Raw genomic sequence first — 25,306 nt, 5'->3', positions numbered from 1 at the left:
TGGGCATAATCGTATCGATTTTTCAATAGATGAAAATCTCCCTGTGTTAATTTTTAGATCATTCAGGCCAAGTCTGAAACGAATAAGGGTGTTACGAGAATTCCTGTACCGTAAATTTGATAAATAGGATTATACCTTCAGCTTGCAAATTGGTAACATACAACAAAGAAAAATATGGCTGTGGGTGAAAATGGCACAGTTTGTTAAATGCGAGTTGGTGGCGACACCCAAGGAGGGAGGGGTCCCCAACTGCCTGAGCACCATGGTGATGGGCACATCAGACTGAGGAAAGCTAACTTAAGAGGGTAACCATGCATAAGCAGCTACCTTTTAAACCATTAACCTAGGTGCCCATTACATAACGTAGGGATTGGTCTTATCAGGGTAACCATCAATAAGCCCCAACCCTAACTAGCACATAAAACCAGGGGTTCAAACTGCAAGGGTAACCATAGCAATGAACTCCCCATACTGAATAATACATGCCCAAGAGGGTAACCATACTGGGCCTTATTTGTAATCTAACTAACCTAAAGTCCCTCCCTCCGAGTATGCCGCCACAGAACGTGTACCTACACGGTCATCGCCACCAAGTTGCACTGGTTAAAGTGCAGCAGAAGGAATAGCCTGAAAAAGTGCTTCTTGTAATTCATGAACGAAAATAGAATTGCCAATCTCTGACAGATGAATGTCATCCTCCCTATACAAACCAGAATCTCTAGCCACAATATCATGTCTGACAAAAAGCCCCTTAAGCTTTGTTACTGTCTCAATTGCTTTCCTGTTTACCCGCTTCCTCTTCCTCTCGATTGCCGCAAGTGATTCTGCACCTCTCCATGCTCTCCGAGGAAACATCTCTGACCAAATTAACTGCACATTTGGTAACAAGTCTGTGATTGTGTGCATGTCCTGCTCTATGTCTCTACGCTTCTCATAGTGACTAAATCATTGGATCCCAGATGTATTACCAATGTATCTGGTGATTGGAGGTATTGCAATTTTTTCTTAAGCAATGGAAGCAAGCCTGACCAATGCATACCTCTGATGCCAAACCATGTGATATTAGCAGAATCTAAACGCAGGTTCTTTCCAAGGTGTAGTTTGAGTGCCTGTCGGTGTGACCAGTAGACGTAAGAGGATCCAATAATCCATACCCCTGAAATAACTTAGATGAGGTTAGAGGAAGCATGCGTATGAAAGATACTATTGACTACTAGTTTATTAAGCCTATTCTTATGTAAGTTCTGTATGCCATTGACTTCCACCTACCCCATTCCTGTATGATTTGGTAGGGGATACCATTCACTGCTGCAGATGTAGCTGCTCCTATTCTAAATGAATGAGATTTGTAGGATGAGCAAGATAGGTTTATGAATGACAGTGCTCTTTTAAGTACTGCATTAAACTGGTACTTTGAAACTGGTTTGCTATCTATATGGATAAACAGACTGGTGTCAGGGGAAGTTGAAGGCCTTGCTATCAAATATTGATGGAGTGTCACTGCTGGACAATCAAACTTGGCAGGATGTGAAGGTATCCTCAAACAGCACTTGGCTCCAAGCTGATCAGTCTTTGACAGGCGAATACACACAACAAGCTGATCCTTGGTGAGTCGTATGTCAGATAGTAATAATCCCTTAGATTTACCTGGATCAACCTCGGTGCAAACTAATTCGCTGACCCGGAGAAAAGCGTGAAACGCCATAGTGAACATGCTCTTGAAAAGCTTGCTTTCATATACAGATGAACACACATAGTCCAATGCTCTAAGAAGATTTCTCAGGACAGGAAGTGTTATTGGGTGACGTATGTCCTGCCGTGGATTAGAATTCTTCATTCCGGTAAGTATTTTCTTGATAATGAAGTTGTCTGTTGTATCCAACATTGCATTCAGTTTATGCTGCCTACTGATTGCTGCTATGTGTTGCAAAGCTGTTGCTGGTGATCTCTTATTTAAAGACAGATAACCAATATACTGTACAAGGTGTCCAAAAGGTACTGGCCAGATGTCTTGTAGAAGATGCAAATGACGGAAGTTTTCTAAAGACTTTAAAGCTACTTGGTAGGCTCTTATTGTGTTAGTTGCCAATGACAATTCTAACAGTCTCTTAGCTTCTTGTCCAAAGTCTCCCATAAAGTGGCTGGAATCTCTGTAGGATATGGATCTGCATGCGGTACCATGCGCCTGAAATGCTGCAAATGTATGCGAGATAGAGCGTCGGCAAGCTTGTTATTGCAACCTGGTATAAATGTGGCTTTAATTATCAGATTGAGGTGTAAGCACTTTAAGGTTAACCATCTGACCAAGACCATGACTCTCTTAGATTTTGATGACATCTTATTTAGTATTGCAACTACTGCTTGGTTGTCAGAATTAAAAATAACCTTTTTGTTTGCTAATAAGGCTCCCCATATGCAAATTGACACCAGTATAGGAAAATACTCTAAAAATGTAATGTCCCTCGTTATTCCTGATTTTATCCATTCCTCCGGCCAGATTCCATATGTCCACTTCCCTCCAAAGTAAGCCCCAAAACCTCTGCCTCCACCGCCGGCACTGTCGGTGAACAACCGTAGTTGATTGTTGCCAATCCAAAATTGCTCTGGAAATATAGCCACTCCATTATGGTCAGACAGGAATGATAACCGTGTACACAAATCTTCCTTTATCCCTTTCGTCATGCGTAACCGGTAATTACCTCTTGATAGCCCACTTATAGAATCTATGAGTCTGCGAATAAAAGGACGACCAATTGGAATGGCTCTGCAAATAAAATTAAGTAGGCCAATGAGTGACTGCATTTTTTTAACTGTTGTTTTCCTGAGAGACAAAAGTTCAGTAATTGTTGATATACAATGGTCAATCTTGTCCTTTGGTATTCTGGCCTGTTGTAGTACTGTGTCAATTTCTATACCAAGGAATGTTAAGCATGTGCAAGGCCATACCGTCTTCTCTTCTGCCGTTGGTATTCCCAGGGTTTTACAAATGTGTAGGAATGCATCCAAAGCTTTTTTACAGTAATTTGTATTTGTTGGGCCCCCAAACAAAAAATCATCTAGATAATGAAGCATGTTACCACTTTGAAGTCTTTGTTCCACCGCCCATTGCAGAAATGTGGCAAATTTTTCAAACAATGCACAACTGATCTTACAACCCATAGGTAGACACATATCTATGTAAAATTTTCCATCAAAATGTATACCTAAAAGATTAAATTCGCTTTTTGCAATTGGACTGAGACGGAATGCATTCCTAATGTCTGCCTTAGCTAGCAGAGCTCCAGGTCCTAACACTTGGACCATGTTGACGGCATCGTCAAATGAGCTGTATGAAACTGATGACAAATTGTCATTGATGAAATCATTAACTGATGCACCCTGAGGGTGAGATAAATGTTGAATCATTCTGAAGTCACCTGATTCCTTTTTGGGTACTAAGCCTAGGGGAAATTTTCAGGTTTGATATAGGTGGAAAATTAAAAGGCCCAGCTATCCGACCCAATGTGATTTCTTTCTGTAGCTTATCTTGCACGATCTCAGGATAGTCACAACAAGAGCGCAAATTTTGACAATAGGCAGACTGTCTGGGTTCTGTATACTGTAGCGTGAAACCAAAGGTGAATCCATCAAGAAGTTCTTTTCGGGCTTTTACATCTGGGTAGCTTGCTAATAATTCAGTGAGAGGTTGCAAATTGATGGGAGTTGGCCCTAATTCTGGCAAAATTACCTCCTGTAGGCTTTTTGCTGCCGGTCCCCCTGGTTCTCACTCTGAGGTTCTGCAGGCATTTTGCACAACTTGGCAGGGTGAGATTGTCCACAATTGATACATGAATGCATATACTTGCACTGGGTTCTCTTACAATTTCCATCATTGTAGTCGAAACATGGTGGTCTGTTGTAATTGGGTCGCCTTGCAAATGAAGAGCTGGTTGTTATTGAATATGTTGGTGTTGGTGTTGGCATAGTTGACGGCATGACGAACATAAGCCAGAGCTCACTGTTTATTTCACCCCAGTTAGTGAGCGGAAACTTCTCCATACGTAGGCGAAACTGACGGTCATATGCTTTCCATCCCAATCCCCTAAATCGTGATGCTGCCATACGAATTATGCTGATGTACTTGAGCAACTGCTGGTATTTTGTGAAAAACTTCTCCAGATATATGCTTGCAAAAATTAGAAAAGCATCTGTCCAGGCTGAGATTGAATCAATACTCTGTAATCCTCGTTTGATAACCTGAATGGCTCCTTGATCATTAATTCCTAGAGGTGTGGGTCCAGCTGTATCCTCATTTGTAGCAGATCCCTTCAGTAAAATGTGCAATTCAACAAATTCATGCCTCCAAATCCTATCTTTGACACACTGCTGTACAGTTATTCCTAGCGTGTCTTGTGCCAGTGTAATGGGTTCTACCCCATCATGTGTGATAGGCTGAATACTGCCGACAGGTTGACCTAATTCAGAAGCGGGTGTAACCAGAATCTGAGAATGCATAGTGGGTGCAGATATATTAGGTCTTTTACCCTGTGTGACGTGTGCTGTAGTGTTTGTGCCTACCATGTCTACATTACTATGAAACAAGTCAATTGTAGGAATGTGCTCACCGTGTCTAATGGTCCCACTGTCAGACGTACTTGGTGAAGGAGCCCCGCTGGGCTTTCCCGCCGTTGGCGCCATGCTGTCTGACGGCCCGACGATCGGCCTAATGTCCTCAGACTGTTTGCTGTGTTTTGCCGTTAGGTCTGCCCGTTCCTCCACACGTCGCCTCTTCTTACCCGCTCCCCTTGTCTTCATAGCCTTGTAACGAACTGTTACTGGACTACCACCCCTTTTAGTCTTGCGCGGCATGCTAGAATCTTCTAAATAGTTCTCTCTCAATTTGAAACGTGTTGCTTGGTCGGCTGTTGGTTCGGAAAAGCAATGACTTGAATTGGCGACTTGAACTTTCATAAATATCTGAATGCCATTTCTGATGAAACATGTCAATGGCACGCATGCGAAAGTACTTAATGAAAGCATTTGCATTACCAATTGTCTGGGACAGCCAAATGAAACCAAAGCCATATGTAAAAAGCAATGTACGAATACAAGAAGCCCATGTGTTCTTTCCAAGATTGTCGAGGTGTACGAGCATGTTGTAGGCTTTCTTGGGTAAACGGTGTTCAGGCATTATTATTATTTTACACCAATACTTCAAACAACGAGTGTAAGATCCAATGTACAATGGGAATCTCCCGCATTCTCCATAAACCATATTACTTGGTGTTGACATACCAACATTCAAAAACTTTTTACAAGCGAGGAGATGAACCTTTTCAATTGTATAGAACTCTTTACAACCCCATATCTCAGACCCGTATAGTAAAATAGGTTGTATTTGAGAATCAAATAATTTAAAATACATTTTTGGAGAAATAACTCCGAGCTTAGACATAACAAAGTGGACTTGTAACAGAGCTTTCTTTGCTCTGTTTGTGAGATTAATTACTGACTTATTCAGATTCAGTGTATGGGTAAACAATATGCCAAGGTATTTGTATTCATGCACAACATTAATACATGTACCTTTAAAAAACCATTTCTCTCTTGTGGCCACTCGACCACCTCTACGAAATATAACAATATTTGTTTTATCAAGATTAACACTAAGTTTCCATTTATCTGAATATTCCGAAAGTATGTTAAGCTGCGTCTGTAGACCAATAATAGTATTAGACATCAAAATCACATCATCTGCAAAAAGTAGCATGAAAAGTTCTATTATATCAGGGGAGAGCTGGACACCATGTCTACCAGACTGTATGATATCAACATATAACTCATTTATAAAAAATGAGAAAAGTATAGGACTTAAAACACATCCTTGACGTAAACCTATCGGACAATCAAAAAAGTCACTCTTAATATCACCACAGCGACACATGATTTTACATTTGCATACATTGATTTAATAATGACAAGCATTTTGCCTCCTAAACCCTTATTTTTCAAACACCTCCACAAATAAGCTCTATTTACAGAATCAAATGCCTTTTTAAAATCAACAAAGGCCACATACAACTTACGTTTCCTGTACGATAAATATTTCTCAATGACTGCATACAAAGTAAATATGTGGTCAAAAGTAGAATAGTCCTTTCTAAATCCCGCTTGTGTTTCAGGGATCAAATCTCTCATATTTGACCTCTGTGTTAATCTATTATTGATGATAGATGTAAATGCTTTACTAAGGATACTCGTGAGAGATATACCCCGATAATTGTCAGGATTGTTTACGTTTCCATTCTTGAATAACGGAATAATAATAGATTTTGACCAGACAGAAGGAAAAATACCTGTATCAAAAATCCGATTGAAACATTTAACCAGAAAAGGCATAGTATCAGGTAGTGAGTACTTGAGCATTTCAGCTATAACACAATCAGTACCAGCAGATTTACCTGTTTTAAGGTGGGATATAGCATTAAATATTTCCGTTTCCGTGATAGGCGATTCCAACAGAAGCATGTCAACATCACTAAGAATTTCACTGACGCCATCATCATCACGTTCAAAGCATTCATTGTCTACCAAATATATCGAATCATCTTTTGAGAATAACTTCTTGAAATGATGTAACCATTCAGTTTGGGATATAGATCCTTTGGGGGGAGGATGTCTCTGAAGAGAACGTATAGTATTCCAAAATAATTTCGGACTGTGTAAAGTGCTGTTTAGTCGGACTAGCCGTGACAATTTAAGATCATATTTGAACTTTCTACAAAAGGTTTTATACACATTTCTCAGTTTACAGTAGCGTTGTCGGTTGTATTCACTGCGACAGCACCTATACCTTCTGAGAGCCTTCCTGGATTCAGATCTTGCTGCCCTACATGCTATATTCAACTTTGGTTTATCGTGTTTATTTTCACCATATTTGATCTGTTTCCTCATACAGGACGCCGAGTCTAGAACATACTGTACCAAATATGTAATCCCCTCCTCTACATTAGCTTCAATTTTATCCATCAAGGAATTTTCATGAATATCCAAGGACCATCTAAGTGCTGTGATAAAAATGCTTTTCTTCGATTCGTTCCATGAAAATGTACTGTTCATAGAGACATCATCCTCACAGTCTAAACTATGTATGGCACGATTGCTACAAGGAAACATGCAGGATAACTCAAGAGGGAAATGGTCTGAATCTGATCGATCACCAACATTTAACATATCTACATACTGGAAAAAATCAGCAGATGCAATAAAATAATCAACAACACTAGAACCAGTATCTCCTACAAAAGTAAACTCGCCTGCACTATCACCATGTGAAGTGGTCAAACGTGGATGTGGATGTGCCGGGCAGTCCGTTCCAAGTGCACATTGTGGACACTCAGCTAGAGCTGGAACAAGTCTTGCAAGAACAGTCCTACTCAAGCAACACACTACCCAGCTCATGCAGTTACAGTCAGTGGAGGGAGGAGTTTTAAAAAACTTTAAAAAAAATTCTGTATAATTTAAAATGATTTCTGATCAAAAGGAACAAATTAATATCAGCATAGATAACAAATTTAATTTATGATTTAAGTTATATTTGTTTTTCAAAACAAAAATATTTGAATAATTTTATGAAATGAAAATTTAGGGACCACATCTTCATTCGACTAAGCAATGTATATTTTCAGATTGAAATAATCCACCAGGGAAATGTAGGAACAAATGTTCGTTACCATGGTATCTAGATCTGAATTTATCATTTCCATGACAAAAATATTTCATATTTGTATTTTTATAATTCAACATATTGCTCTACATCTCGTTTGTTCCTTGTTCAGTATGTTGTGAATAATGATCAAATGTAATGTACATATGTGTCAGTTTATGATTCCATTGTTTATCTTCAGTGCTGGCAACATCGTCATGTTTTGCATGTACTTAAATGACTCATTGTTGCTGATATCAAGCATGTGATATTTCATACACCACACTTCAATGATGAGATTATAATCTGTACTCATTCCCATTACTGGGTGAAAGGGAAGGCTTCAATATCTTTTTATACATTATTTCTTGATTTTCTATTCTTTTCCACATTTTCTATCATTCATCATGTCATTTGGCTGCAAGAACATTTCCATTAGAAATTTGTCCCTCATACAGCAAAATTTCGTGCAGACTATAGAGAAGTGAAATACACTGTAGTTCAGTGTTGAAATTGATCAGAATTTGTTAGATATAAGCGAGTTGGCCTTATGTGCTGAAGCGATATTGATACAGACTTAATACACAATTTATTAGAAATAAGCGATTTGGCGTTCTGTGCTGAGGCGATATTGATACAGACTTAATACTCGACCATTGAGCAAATACAGTATCATATGTCTGTTGGTAACCAAAGGTGACAATATGTTGCTATGACGGCTGAGACCACCGGGTGTAACATCAATGATAATGATGCATAGTCATAATTAACCTGTAATTTGCATGTATTACAATCATGTATTCAAGAATTGTACATTGTGGATGAGTGATTGTAGAATAAAACAGATATAGTAGCCACAAGTATTTATTTGTAACAGATTTATTTCTTGTACAATGTTAAAGCTCTGGACGACTAGTCTAAGCATAGATGTAAATGAGATTGTTTTGTACATAACATAGGCACTCTGTCACTACTGCTACAACTATGATATCAAATATTTTTCATATTTTAGAGGATGATTCAGTTGCTTCAAAATATAATAAAATCAATTCTCTTGTGATACACAATTTTCTTTCAAGTCTGATATCGTATATTGGTGATAATTTGCTTTATTATTGACTGTTCCGTAGGCATGGTTTTTATATCAGCATAATTGTGTCATTAATCTTTGATATTATATAGCAGACAAAGCATACAGTGCTAGAGGTCTTATAAATACTTGACACAGAATGGTTGTATGTTATGCTAGGCAAGGCTGCATCTGTCATAATCAATAAACTATAATTCATAAAAGCATGTGTTGTATTTTATTACGACATCAGCACCTGCTGTGGTTTACTATAAAGACAAAAGTTGCGTTTGTTTGATCACTTGCTTGATAACCTTGTTAGAAGCTACACCAGAACGTGGCTCCTAATTGTAATAAAGAGGTTGTTCCATAAATCTTATCCTCACTAAAAATGTTTTCATACTATTTACTGCCACTATCCTTCCATTTTTGTACAGATATTAATCAAAGAGTAAGAAGCAAAAGGCACCCTGACCTCGTTATGAGAACACCTCTCACACACAATGCATATAAAATTCTACCTGAGAACCCCCATGCTGCAACTGAACAGTGGCAAAATCCTGCTACCCAGGCAAAAGGGAATTGCCTGCTACAAAAATAACATTGTGGCAAAGCATTATTCTTTAAAAAAATCATAACACATAACATAACACATAACTAATCTCGATGCAAAATCTCACGCCCTCTCCACCAGAATACAGAATGGTCGATCCCTTATGTTATTAACATAAATCATCTTCCTTGCCCTTATCATTATAAGTGAATGCCCCTATTAAGTGAATGCCCTTATTAAGTCAATGCCCTTATCAAGTGAATGCCCCCATTAAGTGAATGCCCTTATTAAGTGAATGCCCCTATCAAGTGAATGTGAATAATGAATTTGTTGTAACATTGCAGAGCAAATTCAGTCATTTAATTTAACTAGTCATGTGTGGATTCGAAATACTTGTCATAGACAGCAAAATAGCAGCAAATTAAAAAATACAACATTCTCCGAACTTGTTTCGTATTTCTGTGCTCACACTGAGAGTGGTGTTAGCATGTTCATGTCGACACAATATTTGAAAATATCAGCGCAGATAATTAAACAAACACTACTGTTGGTATTCTAACTGTTTTCCCCTTACAGCAAACACATGAGAATAGAGAAACAAAATATTCAGTGACCTTTGTAACATTTCTGTATACACGTCACATGTACCCTGGTACATTCTATGTCCGCTTCAATCACTTTCATCCCATTTCTTCACCGACATCAAATGAGGCAATGTGGCGGCACAACTGCAATACTTTCAGCACAACACTATTCATGTGGGGATTTGAAACAATTATATTACAGAGAAGAAACGGACCATGTAAACAAATTCATGATTTGAAACAACTTTTGATCAATTTGTGCACTCAGTTGATTGTTGTGCCATTTCCCAGAAATGTAGGAAATGTGTGATAAACTGATCGATTACCGCATATTAATAATCATAGCAATACTCATGTGAGGATGCAAAATGTTTCTAATACACAACAGAAACCATTCAAGTAGAAAACAACACATTCAGCTAACCTTGTTACATTCTTGTACATAACAAACAACACATAGACAGGTAACTTCTATGTCCGCCTCAATCAATACACTCACATTACTTTTGACAGTTTAAATAAATATGTCACAATTACAAGTTTACACAATGTCATGTTTATTTTATTTCCTATGTGAGGGCGTTATAAATAAGTGACTTCTTGGAGTCAGTCATGGTGATGTCCGACCCGCTGACCACCTTCATGTTGACTGTGAAGTCACCTGGCGACCCAACACTAAACATGGGGAGAAGAGACTCCCTCCACTCGACATCTAACTTGGCCAAAACAATCTCCCTGTCGAGATCGATGAAGGCGAGTCTCCCCCTCCCCACATCCAGCACACCGCCATAGTGGAGGGTGGCCTGTGTGCCGGGTGTGGCAGACATTGTGTTACTGTAACACTCCCCCCGCTCCCCCGGCTGACACACCCAGGTACAGAGACCCCCCAAGTGTCTGCCACATCTCCCTACACCGACACACCAGAAGCGGCGCTGTAGAGAAACACACAACCCACTGTCCACCTGGCTCTCCTCCCCCACACCCATTTCCAGGAGCACAGGCCACCCCAACCATTCACCCACCACACCCACCCTGGAGTGGGTCTCCCAGTATCGTGGTGTGTGTTGGGCAGGGGTGACATTAGATGGGGGTGGAGGAAGGGGGATGGGGGTGGAACTACAGGTGCCGCGGTATCTCCGTAACCTGCAGCTGTGTCTGTGTCGTTTGGCGGGCCGCGAGTTGACCAGCTCACCGTCTGTAGTTACGTGGCAGTGGTCTGTGTTGGCTCGAGCAGCGTCCAGTTGTAGTTTAGGACCTGGAAATAAACATTTAGTTTACAGTTTAACAAATTTCCTGACTTCCGATAACTAATTAGACATTATATTGTGAACCTCGTTTCAATGTTTACAAAACACCGCATTGAACGATCGGCTGCCATTTTCATGTCTGTTCATAATTAGTGTGGCTAAGATACGAATAGTTTCACTGTAAAAGTATTTGTATGGGTATTTAAAATGTTTTTCATGCATTTTTGTATGGACTGACAATGAAATAAATTCTGCATAAAACATTTTGTCAGAAACTGTTAGCTAAGCTGGTCTGCTGTCAGTAGTCAGAAATAGACACTTGCTGCCGGAAAACGCATACGTATCTTCATTATTTCACGATAAAACTATCAATGTTACTATTCTAAACTCTTCTTGTACTATACAGTAAACAATAAGATAGAAAACCAATTTTAATTCAATTCAATTTTATCGATCAAGGAATTTTCATGAATATCCAAGGACCATCTAAGTGCTGTGATAAAAATGCTTTTCTTCGATTCGTTCCATGAAAATGTACTGTTCATAGAGACATCATCCTCACAGTCTAAACTATGTATGGCACGATTGCTACAAGGAAACATGCAGGATAACTCAAGAGGGAAATGGTCTGAATCTGATCGATCACCAACATTTAACATATCTACATACTGGAAAAAATCAGCAGATGCAATAAAATAATCAACAACACTAGAACCAGTATCTCCTACAAAAGTAAACTCGCCTGCACTATCACCATGTGAAGTGGTCAAACGTGGATGTGGATGTGCCGGGCAGTCCGTTCCAAGTGCACATTGTGGACACTCAGCTAGAGCTGGAACAAGTCTTGCAAGAACAGTCCTACTCAAGCAACACACTACCCAGCTCATGCAGTTACAGTCAGTGGAGGGAGGAGTTTTAAAAAACTTTAAAAAAAATTCTGTATAATTTAAAATGATTTCTGATCAAAAGGAACAAATTAATATCAGCATAGATAACAAATTTAATTTATGATTTAAGTTATATTTGTTTTTCAAAACAAAAATATTTGAATAATTTTATGAAATGAAAATTTAGGGACCACATCTTCATTCGACTATGCAATGTATATTTTCAGATTGAAATAATCCACCAGGGAAATGTAGGAACAAATGTTCGTTACCATGGTATCTAGATCTGAATTTATCATTTCCATGACAAAAATATTTCATATTTGTATTTTTATAATTCAACATATTGCTCTACATCTCGTTTGTTCCTTGTTCAGTATGTTGTGAATAATGATCAAATGTAATGTACATATGTGTCAGTTTATGATTCCATTGTTTATCTTCAGTGCTGGCAACATCGTCATGTTTTGCATGTACTTAAATGACTCATTGTTGCTGATATCAAGCATGTGATATTTCATACACCACACTTCAATGATGAGATTATAATCTGTACTCATTCCCATTACTGGGTGAAAGGGAAGGCTTCAATATCTTTTTATACATTATTTCTTGATTTTCTATTCTTTTCCACATTTTCTATCATTCATCATGTCATTTGGCTGCAAGAACATTTCCATTAGAAATTTGTCCCTCATACAGCAAAATTTCGTGCAGACTATAGAGAAGTGAAATACACTGTAGTTCAGTGTTGAAATTGATCAGAATTTGTTAGATATAAGCGAGTTGGCCTTATGTGCTGAAGCGATATTGATACAGACTTAATACACAATTTATTAGAAATAAGCGATTTGGCGTTCTGTGCTGAGGCGATATTGATACAGACTTAATACTCGATCATTGAGCAAATACAGTATCATATGTCTGTTGGTAACCAAAGGTGACAATATGTTGCTATGACGGCTGAGACCACCGGGTGTAACATCAATGATAATGATGCATAGTCATAATTAACCTGTAATTTGCATGTATTACAATCATGTATTCAAGAATTGTACATTGTGGATGAGTGATTGTAGAATAAAACAGATATAGTAGCCACAAGTATTTATTTGTAACAGATTTATTTCTTGTACAATGTTAAAGCTCTGGACGACTAGTCTAAGCATAGATGTAAATGAGATTGTTTTGTACATAACATAGGCACTCTGTCACTACTGCTACAACTATGATATCAAATATTTTTCATATTTTAGAGGATGATTCAGTTGCTTCAAAATATAATAAAATCAATTCTCTTGTGATACACAATTTTCTTTCAAGTCTGATATCGTATATTGGTGATAATTTGCTTTATTATTGACTGTTCCGTAGGCATGGTTTTTATATCAGCATAATTGTGTCATTAATCTTTGATATTATATAGCAGACAAAGCATACAGTGCTAGAGGTCTTATAAATACTTGACACAGAATGGTTGTATGTTATGCTAGGCAAGGCTGCATCTGTCATAATCAATAAACTATAATTCATAAAAGCATGTGTTGTATTTTATTACGACATCAGCACCTGCTGTGGTTTACTATAAAGACAAAAGTTGCGTTTGTTTGATCACTTGCTTGATAACCTTGTTAGAAGCTACACCAGAACGTGGCTCCTAATTGTAATAAAGAGGTTGTTCCATAAATCTTATCCTCACTAAAAATGTTTTCATACTATTTACTGCCACTATCCTTCCATTTTTGTACAGATATTAATCAAAGAGTAAGAAGCAAAAGGCACCCTGACCTCGTTATGAGAACACCTCTCACACACAATGCATATAAAATTCTACCTGAGAACCCCCATGCTGCAACTGAACAGTGGCAAAATCCTGCTACCCAGGCAAAAGGGAATTGCCTGCTACAAAAATAACATTGTGGCAAAGCATTATTCTTTAAAAAAATCATAACACATAACATAACACATAACTAATCTCGATGCAAAATCTCACGCCCTCTCCACCAGAATACAGAATGGTCGATCCCTTATGTTATTAACATAAATCATCTTCCTTGCCCTTATCATTATAAGTGAATGCCCCTATTAAGTGAATGCCCTTATTAAGTCAATGCCCTTATCAAGTGAGTGCCCCCATTAAGTGAGTGCCCTTATTAAGTGAATGCCCTTATCAAGTGAATGCCCCCATTAAGTGAATGCCCTTATTAAGTGAATGCCCCTATCAAGTGAATGTGAATAATGAATTTGTTGTAACATTGCAGAGCAAATTCAGTCATTTAATTTAACTAGTCATGTGTGGATTCGAAATACTTGTCATAGACAGCAAAATAGCAGCAAATTAAAAAATACAACATTCTCCGAACTTGTTTCGTATTTCTGTGCTCACACTGAGAGTGGTGGTAGCATGTTCATGTCGACACAATATTTGAAAATATCAGCGCAGATAATTAAACAAACACTACTGTTGGTATTCTAACTGTTTTCCCCTTACAGCAAACACATGAGAATAGAGAAACAAAATATTCAGTGACCTTTGTAACATTTCTGTATACACGTCACATGTACCCTGGTACATTCTATGTCCGCTTCAATCACTTTCATCCCATTTCTTCACCGACATCAAATGAGGCAATGTGGCGGCACAACTGCAATACTTTCAGCACAACACTATTCATGTGGGGATTTGAAACAATTATATTACAGAGAAGAAACGGACCATGTAAACAAATTCATGATTTGAAACAACTTTTGATCAATTTGTGCACTCAGTTGATTGTTGTGCCATTTCCCAGAAATGTAGGAAATGTGTGATAAACTGATCGATTACCGCATATTAATAATCATAGCAATACTCATGTGAGGATGCAAAATGTTTCTAATACACAACAGAAACCATTCAAGTAGAAAACAACACATTCAGCTAACCTTGTTACATTCTTGTACATAACAAACAACACATAGACAGGTAACTTCTATGTCCGCCTCAATCAATACACTCACATTACTTTTGACAGTTTAAATAAATATGTCACAATTACAAGTTTACACAATGTCATGTTTATTTTATTTCCTATGTGAGGGCGTTATAAATAAGTGACTTCTTGGAGTCAGTCATGGTGATGTCCGACCCGCTGACCACCTTCATGTTGACTGTGAAGTCACCTGGCGACCCAACACTAAACATGGGGAGAAGAGACTCCCTCCACTCGACATCTAACTTGGCCAAAACAATCTCCCTGTCGAGATCGATGAAGGCGAGTCTCCCCCTCCCCACATCCAGCACACCGCCATAGTGGAGGGTGGCCTGTGTGCCGGGTGTGGCAGACATTGTGTTACTGTAACACTCCCCCCGCTCCCCCGGCTGACACACCCAGGTACAGAGACCCCCCAAGTGTCTGCCACATCTCCCTACACCGACACACCAGAAGCGGCGCTGTAGAGAAACACACAACCCACTGTCCACCTGGCTCTCCTCCCCCACACCCATTTCCAGGAGCACAGGCCACCCCAACCATTCACCCACCACACCCACCCTGGAGTGGGTCTCCCAGTATCGTGGTGTGTGTTGGGCAGGGGTGACATTAGATGGGGGTGGAGGAAGGGGGATGGGGGTGGAACTACAGGTGCCGCGGTATCTCCGTAACCTGCAGCTGTATCTGTGTCGTTTGGCGGGCCGCGAGTTGACCAGCTCACCGTCTGTAGTTACGTGGCAGTGGTCTGTGTTGGCTCGAGCAGCGTCCAGTTGTAGTTTAGGACCTGGAAATAAACATTTAGTTTACAGTTTAACAAATTTCCTGACTTCCGATAACTAATTAGACATTATATTGTGAACCTCGTTTCAATGTTTACAAAACACCGCATTGAACGATCGGCTGCCATTTTCATGTCTGTTCATAATTAGTGTGGCTAAGATACGAATAGTTTCACTGTAAAAGTATTTGTATGGGTATTTAAAATGTTTTTCATGCATTTTTGTATGGACTGACAATGAAATAAATTCTGCATAAAACATTTTGTCAGAAACTGTTAGCTAAGCTGGTCTGCTGTCAGTAGTCAGAAATAGACACTTGCTGCCGGAAAACGCATACGTATCTTCATTATTTCACGATAAAACTATCATTGTTACTATTCTAAACTCTTCTTGTACAATACAGTAAACAATAAGATAGAAAACCCTGTTGTTTGACGATATTTTTACACTTGAGTGTTCAACATACACTGTGTGAACAGGTAACTTCTACGTCCGCTTTAATCACTGGCCACAGTTTCAGCACACTCGCTGGGCGGGAGGATGTCGCGCCATGTGTTGTGACTGGGTCATGTATTTGTGAATTATTTAACACATTGCATAGTTTTATGATGTATTTTTCAAATTGAACAGTTTTTTCATACATCTCTACACAGTACGTTACATATTCCTCAACAAAAAGACATTGATACTGACCATGGATGACTGTACGATCATCACTACAGATATTTAACATGTTCGTCAATGGGTCAACCTACAGCTTAATTAATGAAACATCCAACATGCTTATTTCATTGTAAATGGCTGAACTGCTGTCCACTAACTTAATATTCAACTCATTCAAGTTACTTATAATGGTATAAACTTTCACCCTTAAATATTGATGAAGCGTTTTCAGTCTGAATTCTCTTCACTAAATTGTATTATCTGCTTCTCGGGGTAGGTAAAATGACTCATTATATGAGGGTATATCGTTACATATTTTACTGCCTAAGCATATTATTCATTGCAGCGTATCAACATCTTTACAAGCTCTTGTTGCAAGTGTCAGCTTTCATCGTACCGTTAACATTGACATTAAACAGTCTGACACTGGGAATGACAGGGATCAGTGCGACATCACGGCAGGACCGGACCAGTGATGTTCAAGTTAGGTTATGCTTATCGTAAGAGGCGACTAACGGATCTTGTGGACAGGCTCGCTGACTTGGTTGATGCATGTCATCGTTTCCCAATTGCGTGGATTGATGCTCATATTTTCAATCACTGAATTTTCTGACTCGATTATTTACAGACCGCTGTCACATAGCTGGAATATTGCCGAGTGCGGCATTAAACAACAAACAAACAAAATCAGCTATTTTTAAGAGTTAGTGAGATAAAAAATAACCTCGCATCGGCATTATTTCAGCCATATAGCGACCTATATATATGAGTGGCACTTTACCTAAACTGAAATGTTAATATGATAAACTTGTGTTGTGATCTTCCTGGATGACAAATCGTGTTGTAATTTCACCCCGAGCTGAGGTAACATTATCTACCTTTTAACGATTTTGAATTTGACTTGTCGCCCTTGACAGAGCTACGGGCTGTTTAACATTTCTTATTCGGAACAAACCACTAACAACCCTGCCATAATGTACATGAATCGTAGTGTCAAGAAAACTGAAACACTATTCGCTTCTAAAACCACTTGGCTTCAAATATTTATATACTTATTGGGTTGGAATCATCGAGGGGATATGGATGTTTGGCTGAGCGCAATGGCAGGCAATACATCTTTACCGTTTCCACATCAACAAGTAGATAGACTTTTGCACAATCTAAAATATATACTCGTATTTGAAGGGAAGTGTCTCATGATGAAGAAGTGAATCATGTTAACTTTGAATTTGCCGTTACATCAGGACGCATGCACTTTGCTGGCGCATATAAAGCGCGGTGTCGACGACGGGGCACTTTTCAGGTGCACCAGGTTTATGTTGGCTCGTGGGACACCCTGTATTCCAGCAGGTGTTGTATCAGGTTAGCTGCTTTGCTCTGGTGATATAGAAGCTAACCCGGGCCAACCTACTCGTGAAGAGGTCCAAGGCACTATCCTCGAAGAGATTCAGGCTGTCAAATCTGACCTTTGTACTGATCAAATCGGATCTTAGTAGTCAAATTGGCTGAGTCAAGTCGGACGTCCAGACACTATCAGCCAAGTGTGGACAGATCGAAAGTCAACTAGCCTCTACTCAGTCGGACTTAAACGCTATCCAACAGACGAACAGTATGACGACAAACAGTCGACAGGATACAGAACAAGATGTCAGATGTCGACGATGAACTCGATAGGCTGTGGGCGTTCTGCAGTAGAGATAATGTTATTTTCTATGGAGTGCCAGAAACGCCAGAAAAGGCACCCTTATAATGTAAAGAAATGATGATTTTACTTCTCGATGACAGCATAAAGACTAAGACGTTAAAGAAATCTGACGTTATCCGTGCTCACCGCCTTGGGATCCAGCGTGGCAATCCGTGAGCTATCGGTCTGGAGATAAAGTCGAGACTTTAAAAGCCAGGCCTGTAATGAAGGAGGGTGGTTTTGGCGCCTCTATCCATCTCACCTTGTCCTGTGTTTAAAGTGCGGACAACATCAATCAACCCAGTACCTTGTTCTGTGTATAAAGGGTGGACAACATCAATATATCCAGTACCTTGTCCTGTGTTTAAAGTGCGGACAACATCAATAAACCCAGTACCTTGACCTGTGTTTAAAGTCCGGACAACATCAATACACATAGTACTTTGTATTGTGTGTAAAGGGTGGACTACATCAATACACCCAGTACCTTGTCCTTTGTGTAAAGGGGGGACAATATCAATACACCCAGTACCTTGTCCTGTGTGTAAAGGGTAGAAAACATCAATACACCCAGTACCTTGTCCTACGTGTAAAGGGTGGAAAACACCCAAACACCCAGTACCTTGTCCTGTGTTTAAAGGTGGACAACATCAATACACTCACTACCTTCTCCTGTGTTTAAAGTGCGGACAAGATCAATACACAAAGTACCTTGAGTTGCGTGTAAAGGGTGGACAACATCGATACACCCAGTACCTTGTCCTGTGTTTAAAGGGTGGACAACATCAATACACTCACTACCTTCTCCTGTGTTTAAAGTGCGGACAAGATCAATACACAAAGTACCTTGTGTTGCTTGTATAGGGTGGACAACATCGATACACCCAGTACTTTGTCCTGTGTGTAAAGGGTGGACAACATCAATACACCCAGTACCTTGTCCTGTGTGTAAAGGGTAGAAAACATCAATACACCCAGTACCTTGTCCTCTGTGCATAGGGCGGACCACATCAATACACCCAGTACCTTGTCCTGTATGTTATAGTTGGACAACATCAATACACACAGTACCTTGTCCTGTGTGTAAAAGGCGGACAACATCAATACACTCAGTAACATGTCCTGTGTTTAAAGGATGGGCAACACCAATACGCCCATACCTTTTGTTGTGTGTAAAGGGTGGACAACATCAATACACCCAGTGCCTTGTCCTGTGTGTAAAGGGTGTACAACACCAAAACATCCTGTACCTTCTCCTGTGTTTAAAGTGCGGACAACAGCAATACGCCCAGTACTTTGTCCTGTGTGTAAAGGGTGGACAACATCAATACAGCCAGTACCTTGTCTTGTGTGTAAAGGATAGACAACATCAAAACACCCAGTACTTTGTCCTGTCTGTAAAGGGTAGACAACACCAATACGCCCAGTGTCTTGTCCTGTGTGTAAAGGGCGGACAACATCAATACACACAGTACTTTGTCCTGTGTGTAAAGGGCGGACAACACCAGTACACCCAGTCCTTGTCCTTTGTTTAAAGTGCGGACAACATCAATACACGTAACCTTGTGTCCTCTGTGTAAAGGGTGGACACCATCAATACACCTACTACCTTGCTCTGTGTAGTAAATGGTGTGCACCGTCAATACAACCAGTCCCTTGTCCTGTGTGTAAAGGGTGGACAACATCAATACACCATGTACTTTGTTCTGTGTGTAAATGGCGGATAACATCAAAACACCCAATACCTTGTCCTGTGTGTAAAGGGTGGACAACACCAATACGCCCAGTACTTTGTCCTGTGTGTAAAGGGCGGACAACATCAAAACCCCCAGTACCTTGTCCTGTGTTTTCAGGTTGGACAACATCAATACACCGTGTACTTTGTTCTGTGTGTAAATGGCAGACAACATCGAAACACCCAATACCTTGTCCTGTGTGTAAAGGGTGGACAACACCAATACGCCCAGTACTTTGTCCTGTGTGTAAAGGGTGGACAATATCAATACACCCAGTACCTTGTGTTTTGTGTAAATGGCGGAAAACATCAATACACCCAGTACCTTGTCCTGTGTGTAAAGGGTAAACAACACCAATACACCCAGTACCATGTCCTCTGTGTATAGGGCGGACAACATAAATACTTCTGTACCGTGTCCTGTGTTTAAAGGATGGACATCACCAATACACCCATACCTTCTCTAGTGTGTAAAGGGTGGACAACATCAATACACCCAGTACCTTGTCCTGTGTGTAAAGGGGGGACAACACAAATACACCCAGTACCTTGTCCTGTGTGTAAAGTGTGGACAACATCAATACACCCAGTACCTTGTGTTGTGTGTTAAGGGTAGACACCATCAATACACCTAGTACCTTGCTCTGTGTAGTACATTGTGTGTAAAGGGTGGAAAACACCATAACACCCTGTACCTTGTCCTGTGTGTAAAGGGTGGACAACACAAATACGCCCTGTACTTTGTCCTGTGTGTAAAGGGCGGACAACATCAATACACCCAGTACCCTGTCCAGTGTTTTAAGGGTTAACAACATCAATACACCTATACTATGTGTTGCGTGTAAAGGGCGGACAACATCAATACACACAGTACCTTGTCCTGTGTGTAAAGGGTGGACAACACCAGTACACCCAGTCCTTGTCCTTTGTTTAAAGTGCGGAGAACATCAATACACCCAGTACCTTGTGTTGTGTGTAAAGGGTGGACACCATCAATACACCCAGTACTCTGTCCTGTGTGTAAAGGGCGGACAACATCAATACACCCAGCACCTTCTCTTGTGTGTAAAGGGTGGACAACATCAATACACCCTGCACCTTCTCTTGTGTGTAAAGGGTGGACAACATCAATACACCCAGTACTTTGTCGATTGTGTAAAGGGTGGAAAACACTAAAGCACCCTGTACCTGGTCCTGTTTGTAAAGGATGGGCAACACCAATACACCCAGTACCATCTCTTGTGTGTAAAGGGTGGACAACATCAATACACCCAGTACCTTGTCCTGTGAGTAAAGGGTGGACAACATCAATACACCCAGTACCTTGCCCTGTGTGTAAAGGGTGGACAACATCAATACACCCAGTACATTGTCCTGCGTGTAAAGGGTGGACAACATCAATGCACCCAGTACCTTGTCGATTGTGTAAAGGGTGGACAACATCAATACATCCAGTACCTTCTCCTGTGTGTAAAGGGAGAACAATATCAATACACCAAGTACCTTGTCCCGTGTTCAAAGGGTGGACAACACCAATGCACCAGGTACCTTGTCCTGTCTGTAAAAGGTGGACAACATCAATACACTCAGTACCTTGTGTTGTGTGTAAAGGGTGGACAACATCAATACACCCAGTACATTGTGTTGTGTGTAAAGGGTGGACGACACCAATACACACAGTACCATGCCCTTTGTTTAAAGAGCGAACACCATCGTTGCAGTAAGATATCCTGTGTTAAGATGGTAGACAACATGACGACATACAGCAGTATATCGTACTACAATTATACACAAAGCACAATAACTGAGTCGAAGGGTTTCATCAGCGCACAGTACAGCATCCTGTTGTTCAACAGTATGAAAAAGCGCTTCACCCAGTAACCTGTCCTGGTTGTGAAGGGCGCGAACGGCGCTATATAGAGTGTGGAACACGGTCCGGCACGCATCTGATTGTACTCACACTGCAGAATCACTGGTGTCCTCGTTCCTGTTTCCAGAGTGTAGGTTTTAATCCCCGCATCTGCAAAATATATCCGAGATAAAAGAACAAAAATAAATGTGCTCATATTTATTTAAATATTGATAGTACGTTTGATGCTTTCAAGATCGAAGGTTCTCCACTTTTGTACACAACAAAATATCCGCCAAGGCAGATCCAGGCCCCTTTAATATCTATGGTGTTGTAAGGGAAGACCACAGTTCAACACAGTTTCATCTTCAACTGCTGTACATTACTAATGGGTATTGGAAATGTATCAGATCTTTAACCATTAAGTGTATCGCAACAGCATTTCAAAATGAAAGAAATAAATCTGTTAGAATTTGAATTATTAAACCAAACAATTATGAAAAAGCTTATACAGTCATCTTCAGACCAGTCAGAACTATTTTTATGCGAATTATAAGGATGTTTGAGCTAAATTATGTGCTTTCTATATGAATGGATATTCATAGTTACATTGTTTTCTATTGTTACTAATTTCAAAGCAATACAAGATTATCTTACCAAAACGTATTAACGGTGTTGGATCGTCAGCTACCACCAGCATCTTCAGTATAAAAGAGAGAAAACAATTAATTTGTGGCTATTCACGATGAAGGCTTATTTAATTCTGACATACAGGAATCAGTTCAATAATTTATACAAACAATTACGAACATGATACGTATCCAGTCAGTCGTAAATAATATTAATACCGATCTAAGAAACAACGAGACGTATGTACACTCATCTTTACCGACTGAGAAGTACTTACGTGTTTGTGTGCCTTCTCCAAATCAGTTACCTGTCTGTCGTCTGTTTGAGTGCCTTTATCTGTAAAATAAATATGTTGTTGATTCACGAGTTGTTGTTAGAGATGTAGAGATAAAACATCAGAATCCAATCTTAAAGTGACATTAAACAAAATGTCAACATAAACACTAACAAATCTTTAAATGTGTACTCATTGTTTGTTTACTGACAAAGCTTCAATCCGAAAAACTTGTTATACAGATATATCGTCAGAGTATGAAGTACGTACCTGTAAGTGTATGTGCCTGGGCTGCTGATCCATCTTCATTGACAGACCCGAAGTCAGAAATGTAGGATTTCAATTTCTCCAGGCCCCCTGTGTTGAAACTTGCTGCAGATGCACTGTGTGTCTCTGGTGGAACTGATCTGAGATGCGTCTTCGCTGTGTCTTGTATCGACCTCTCCAGTGAGAGAAAGTCAGAGTTTGAAGCATACTTGAGCACTGTCCTGATGTAGTCTGAAGTCCACTTGCATCTTTCACTCTCGCTTTCAGAGGTAACTTGTACAATGTGAAGCTTTGACAGTTCCTGCTTCGTCTGATTCTCCAGATCTGTGACCAGCTCCTTCTCTCTTTGATCAAGTTGTGTCCTCAGAGAATGGAAAGTGTGGTGGATGGCCTCCTTAAGAGCACTACTTGTATTCTTTGTGTCATTTACGACTTTGCTGACGCTCTTCAAATATGCTTGGTGACAAGTATGATATGCAGTCACATTCTTCCCATGTTGTTCTATCCGTCCTTTTGCAGCATCAGCAGACACGTTTAAATCCTCAACGTCGTGCTCGGCATGCTCGCCAATCCTGCATTTAAAACAGATCGAAATGTTGCAGTTTTTGTCAAAATATTCAAGAGGGTAAGGATTGTGAAGTTGACAAACAGGTTCAGCATGCATGCCTCTGGATTCTGTATCCCCAAAGGTTTCAACAACATGTCGCCTGGTAGCCTTAAAGCTATTGTGGATGTTCTGGCAGTATTCGCAGAGGAACTCTTCACACTCCTGACACCAGCACACAGCCTGGTTGCCGTCATCTTCATGTGTACATAGGAGGTCTGTTGGACGATGTTTGACTGTCAGGTGAAATATTTCCTTCTGTCTGACTGCATCCTTCTGGAGGCTTGTGTCTGTGAGGTTGACCTCCCTCTGACATGTAGAACATGATATCACACCACCAGCTGCAGATGTCACACACGTCTCACACACAGCGTGTAGACAGGGCAGTAAGTAGGGGATGGGTCCTTTTAAAGTAAACTGTTTTTTACAGCCATCACATTTCGGGAAACGATCCATTCTGAAACATATATATTTGTAAAATAATATATCTTACAACATACATCTAAGAAAAACAACTTCTGTCTCTTCTTAAGTAGAGGACCAGCGAAGACCCGGGTTGTGAATAGGTCTTCAGCAATCCACGCTTAACGTAAGATGCGTCTAACGGGATCGGGTGGTCATTCTTGGTTACTTTCTTTGGTGGTTGATACACGTCATCGTATCCCAATTGCGTAGATCGATGCTCATAATGTCAATCATGTGCACTGGATTGCCTGGTCCAGACTCGGTTATTTCCAAACCATAGTCATATAGCTGTATTGTTGGTGAGTGCAGCGTCAAACAACAAACAAACAAACAAACAAACAAACAAACAAACAAACAAACTTAAGTCAAGTATCTTTATACTCCTTGAACTATTTTGAATTGATGATGGACTGTGCTCCATGATTTCAATACCCTTTTCAATCTAGGTCTCGACATCGCCAATAGAACTATGTATAACATTTAGACTTAATCAATTCCTGATTCATATATATTTACCTAACGCATAAGTGACAACTTGCAAGCACAACTCTTATTTAAGCCGAGACCTGAAGGACGGAAGTAATTGCGTTGATTTCAGTGTGAGTGGGATTGAATTCCTTCCTTGTGACCCTTGTCCTTTGTTTTGCAAAAGCGAGTAGATTCAAAAAGAGGTGAGATGAGTTTAACGTCGCGTTCAAGATTATTGCACTTCCATAGCGTCGTGTGTGTGTGTGTGTGTGTGCGTGTGCGTGCGTGCGTGCGTTCGTGCGCGCGAGCGTATCGAGCCCATGACGCTCTATCCACTACACGGCGTAGGCGGTCTATATTGAGGAGAAATATTGATTGAACATAATTGTGAAGCTGGTTTCGACAAAATCATGATACGGGCGTGTTAACACATACATAATATAGATATATACCAACAACTCCACATACCAACATATCATGTGAACATGGCTTGCTCAGTAAGGCACTGACATTTTCTGTGTACAGTTTCCCCCGACATAGCGTTAATGGATAGATTTAGATCATCAATTTAAATACTGTGTTTAGGGGCTCATGTTGCTATCACAATGTGCGCAATCGGCTGAGAGTTACAGGAGTACAAAGTGACTCTGACTTGACCGCGACCACCTTCACTGAGAAGAGACGTCAAATTGAAGTCCACTAACTAGTAAATGCTGTTAGTAAACATACTAAAAGTTCTGTGAGGATTTTGAGTTAAACTTAAAATGAAGAAGAAATATGCGCTTGTGCAATGAAAATGTATACTATATTTATTACACAGTGTTTCAGTAACATGTTTTATGCTTTCCATATGACTCATGTAACTACTTCATAAAGTATAAAGATGAATTAA

The 25,306-nt window shown here is 39.9% G+C and overlaps 1 protein-coding gene and 1 pseudogene across 1 annotated transcript; both read right to left on the bottom strand.

Annotated features, from left to right (window-relative positions):
- Positions 1-1,454: 1,454 nt before the first annotated feature.
- LOC139448879 (uncharacterized) lies at positions 1,455-4,848 on the bottom strand (annotated as a pseudogene).
- Positions 4,849-10,298: 5,450 nt separating this feature from the next.
- Positions 10,299-23,946, bottom strand: LOC139447655 (protein PML-like). The gene is made up of 5 exons (XM_071229082.1): positions 22,881-23,946; positions 22,614-22,672; positions 22,364-22,406; positions 21,818-21,877; positions 10,299-11,145 (listed from the first exon to the last, which is right to left on the bottom strand). The coding sequence occupies exons 1-5, from the start codon at positions 23,935-23,937 to the stop codon at positions 10,460-10,462; spliced, it is 1,905 nt and encodes a 634-aa protein (XP_071085183.1). The 5' UTR covers positions 23,938-23,946; the 3' UTR covers positions 10,299-10,459.
- Positions 23,947-25,306: the final 1,360 nt, after the last annotated feature.

Source organism: Haliotis cracherodii, unplaced genomic scaffold (genome assembly GCF_022045235.1).
Source record: "Haliotis cracherodii isolate W230 unplaced genomic scaffold, xgHalCrac1.p SCAF_7, whole genome shotgun sequence".
NCBI classification, from domain to species: Eukaryota; Metazoa; Mollusca; class Gastropoda; order Lepetellida; family Haliotidae; genus Haliotis; species Haliotis cracherodii.
This window is presented reverse-complemented; position numbering and strand designations above follow the sequence as displayed.

Excerpts from the sequence above, each read along its gene's own strand:
- LOC139447655 (XM_071229082.1), bottom strand. The coding sequence starts at position 23,937 with ATGGATCGTTTCCCGAAATGTGATGGCTGTAAAAAACAGTTTACTTTA. Across the intron at positions 22,673-22,880 it reads CCAGGCACATACACTTACAG|ATAAAGGCACTCAAACAGAC; the intron begins GTACGTACTTCA and ends TTTATTTTACAG. Across the intron at positions 21,878-22,363 it reads AACACCGTTAATACGTTTTG|ATGCGGGGATTAAAACCTAC; the intron begins GTAAGATAATCT and ends TATATTTTGCAG.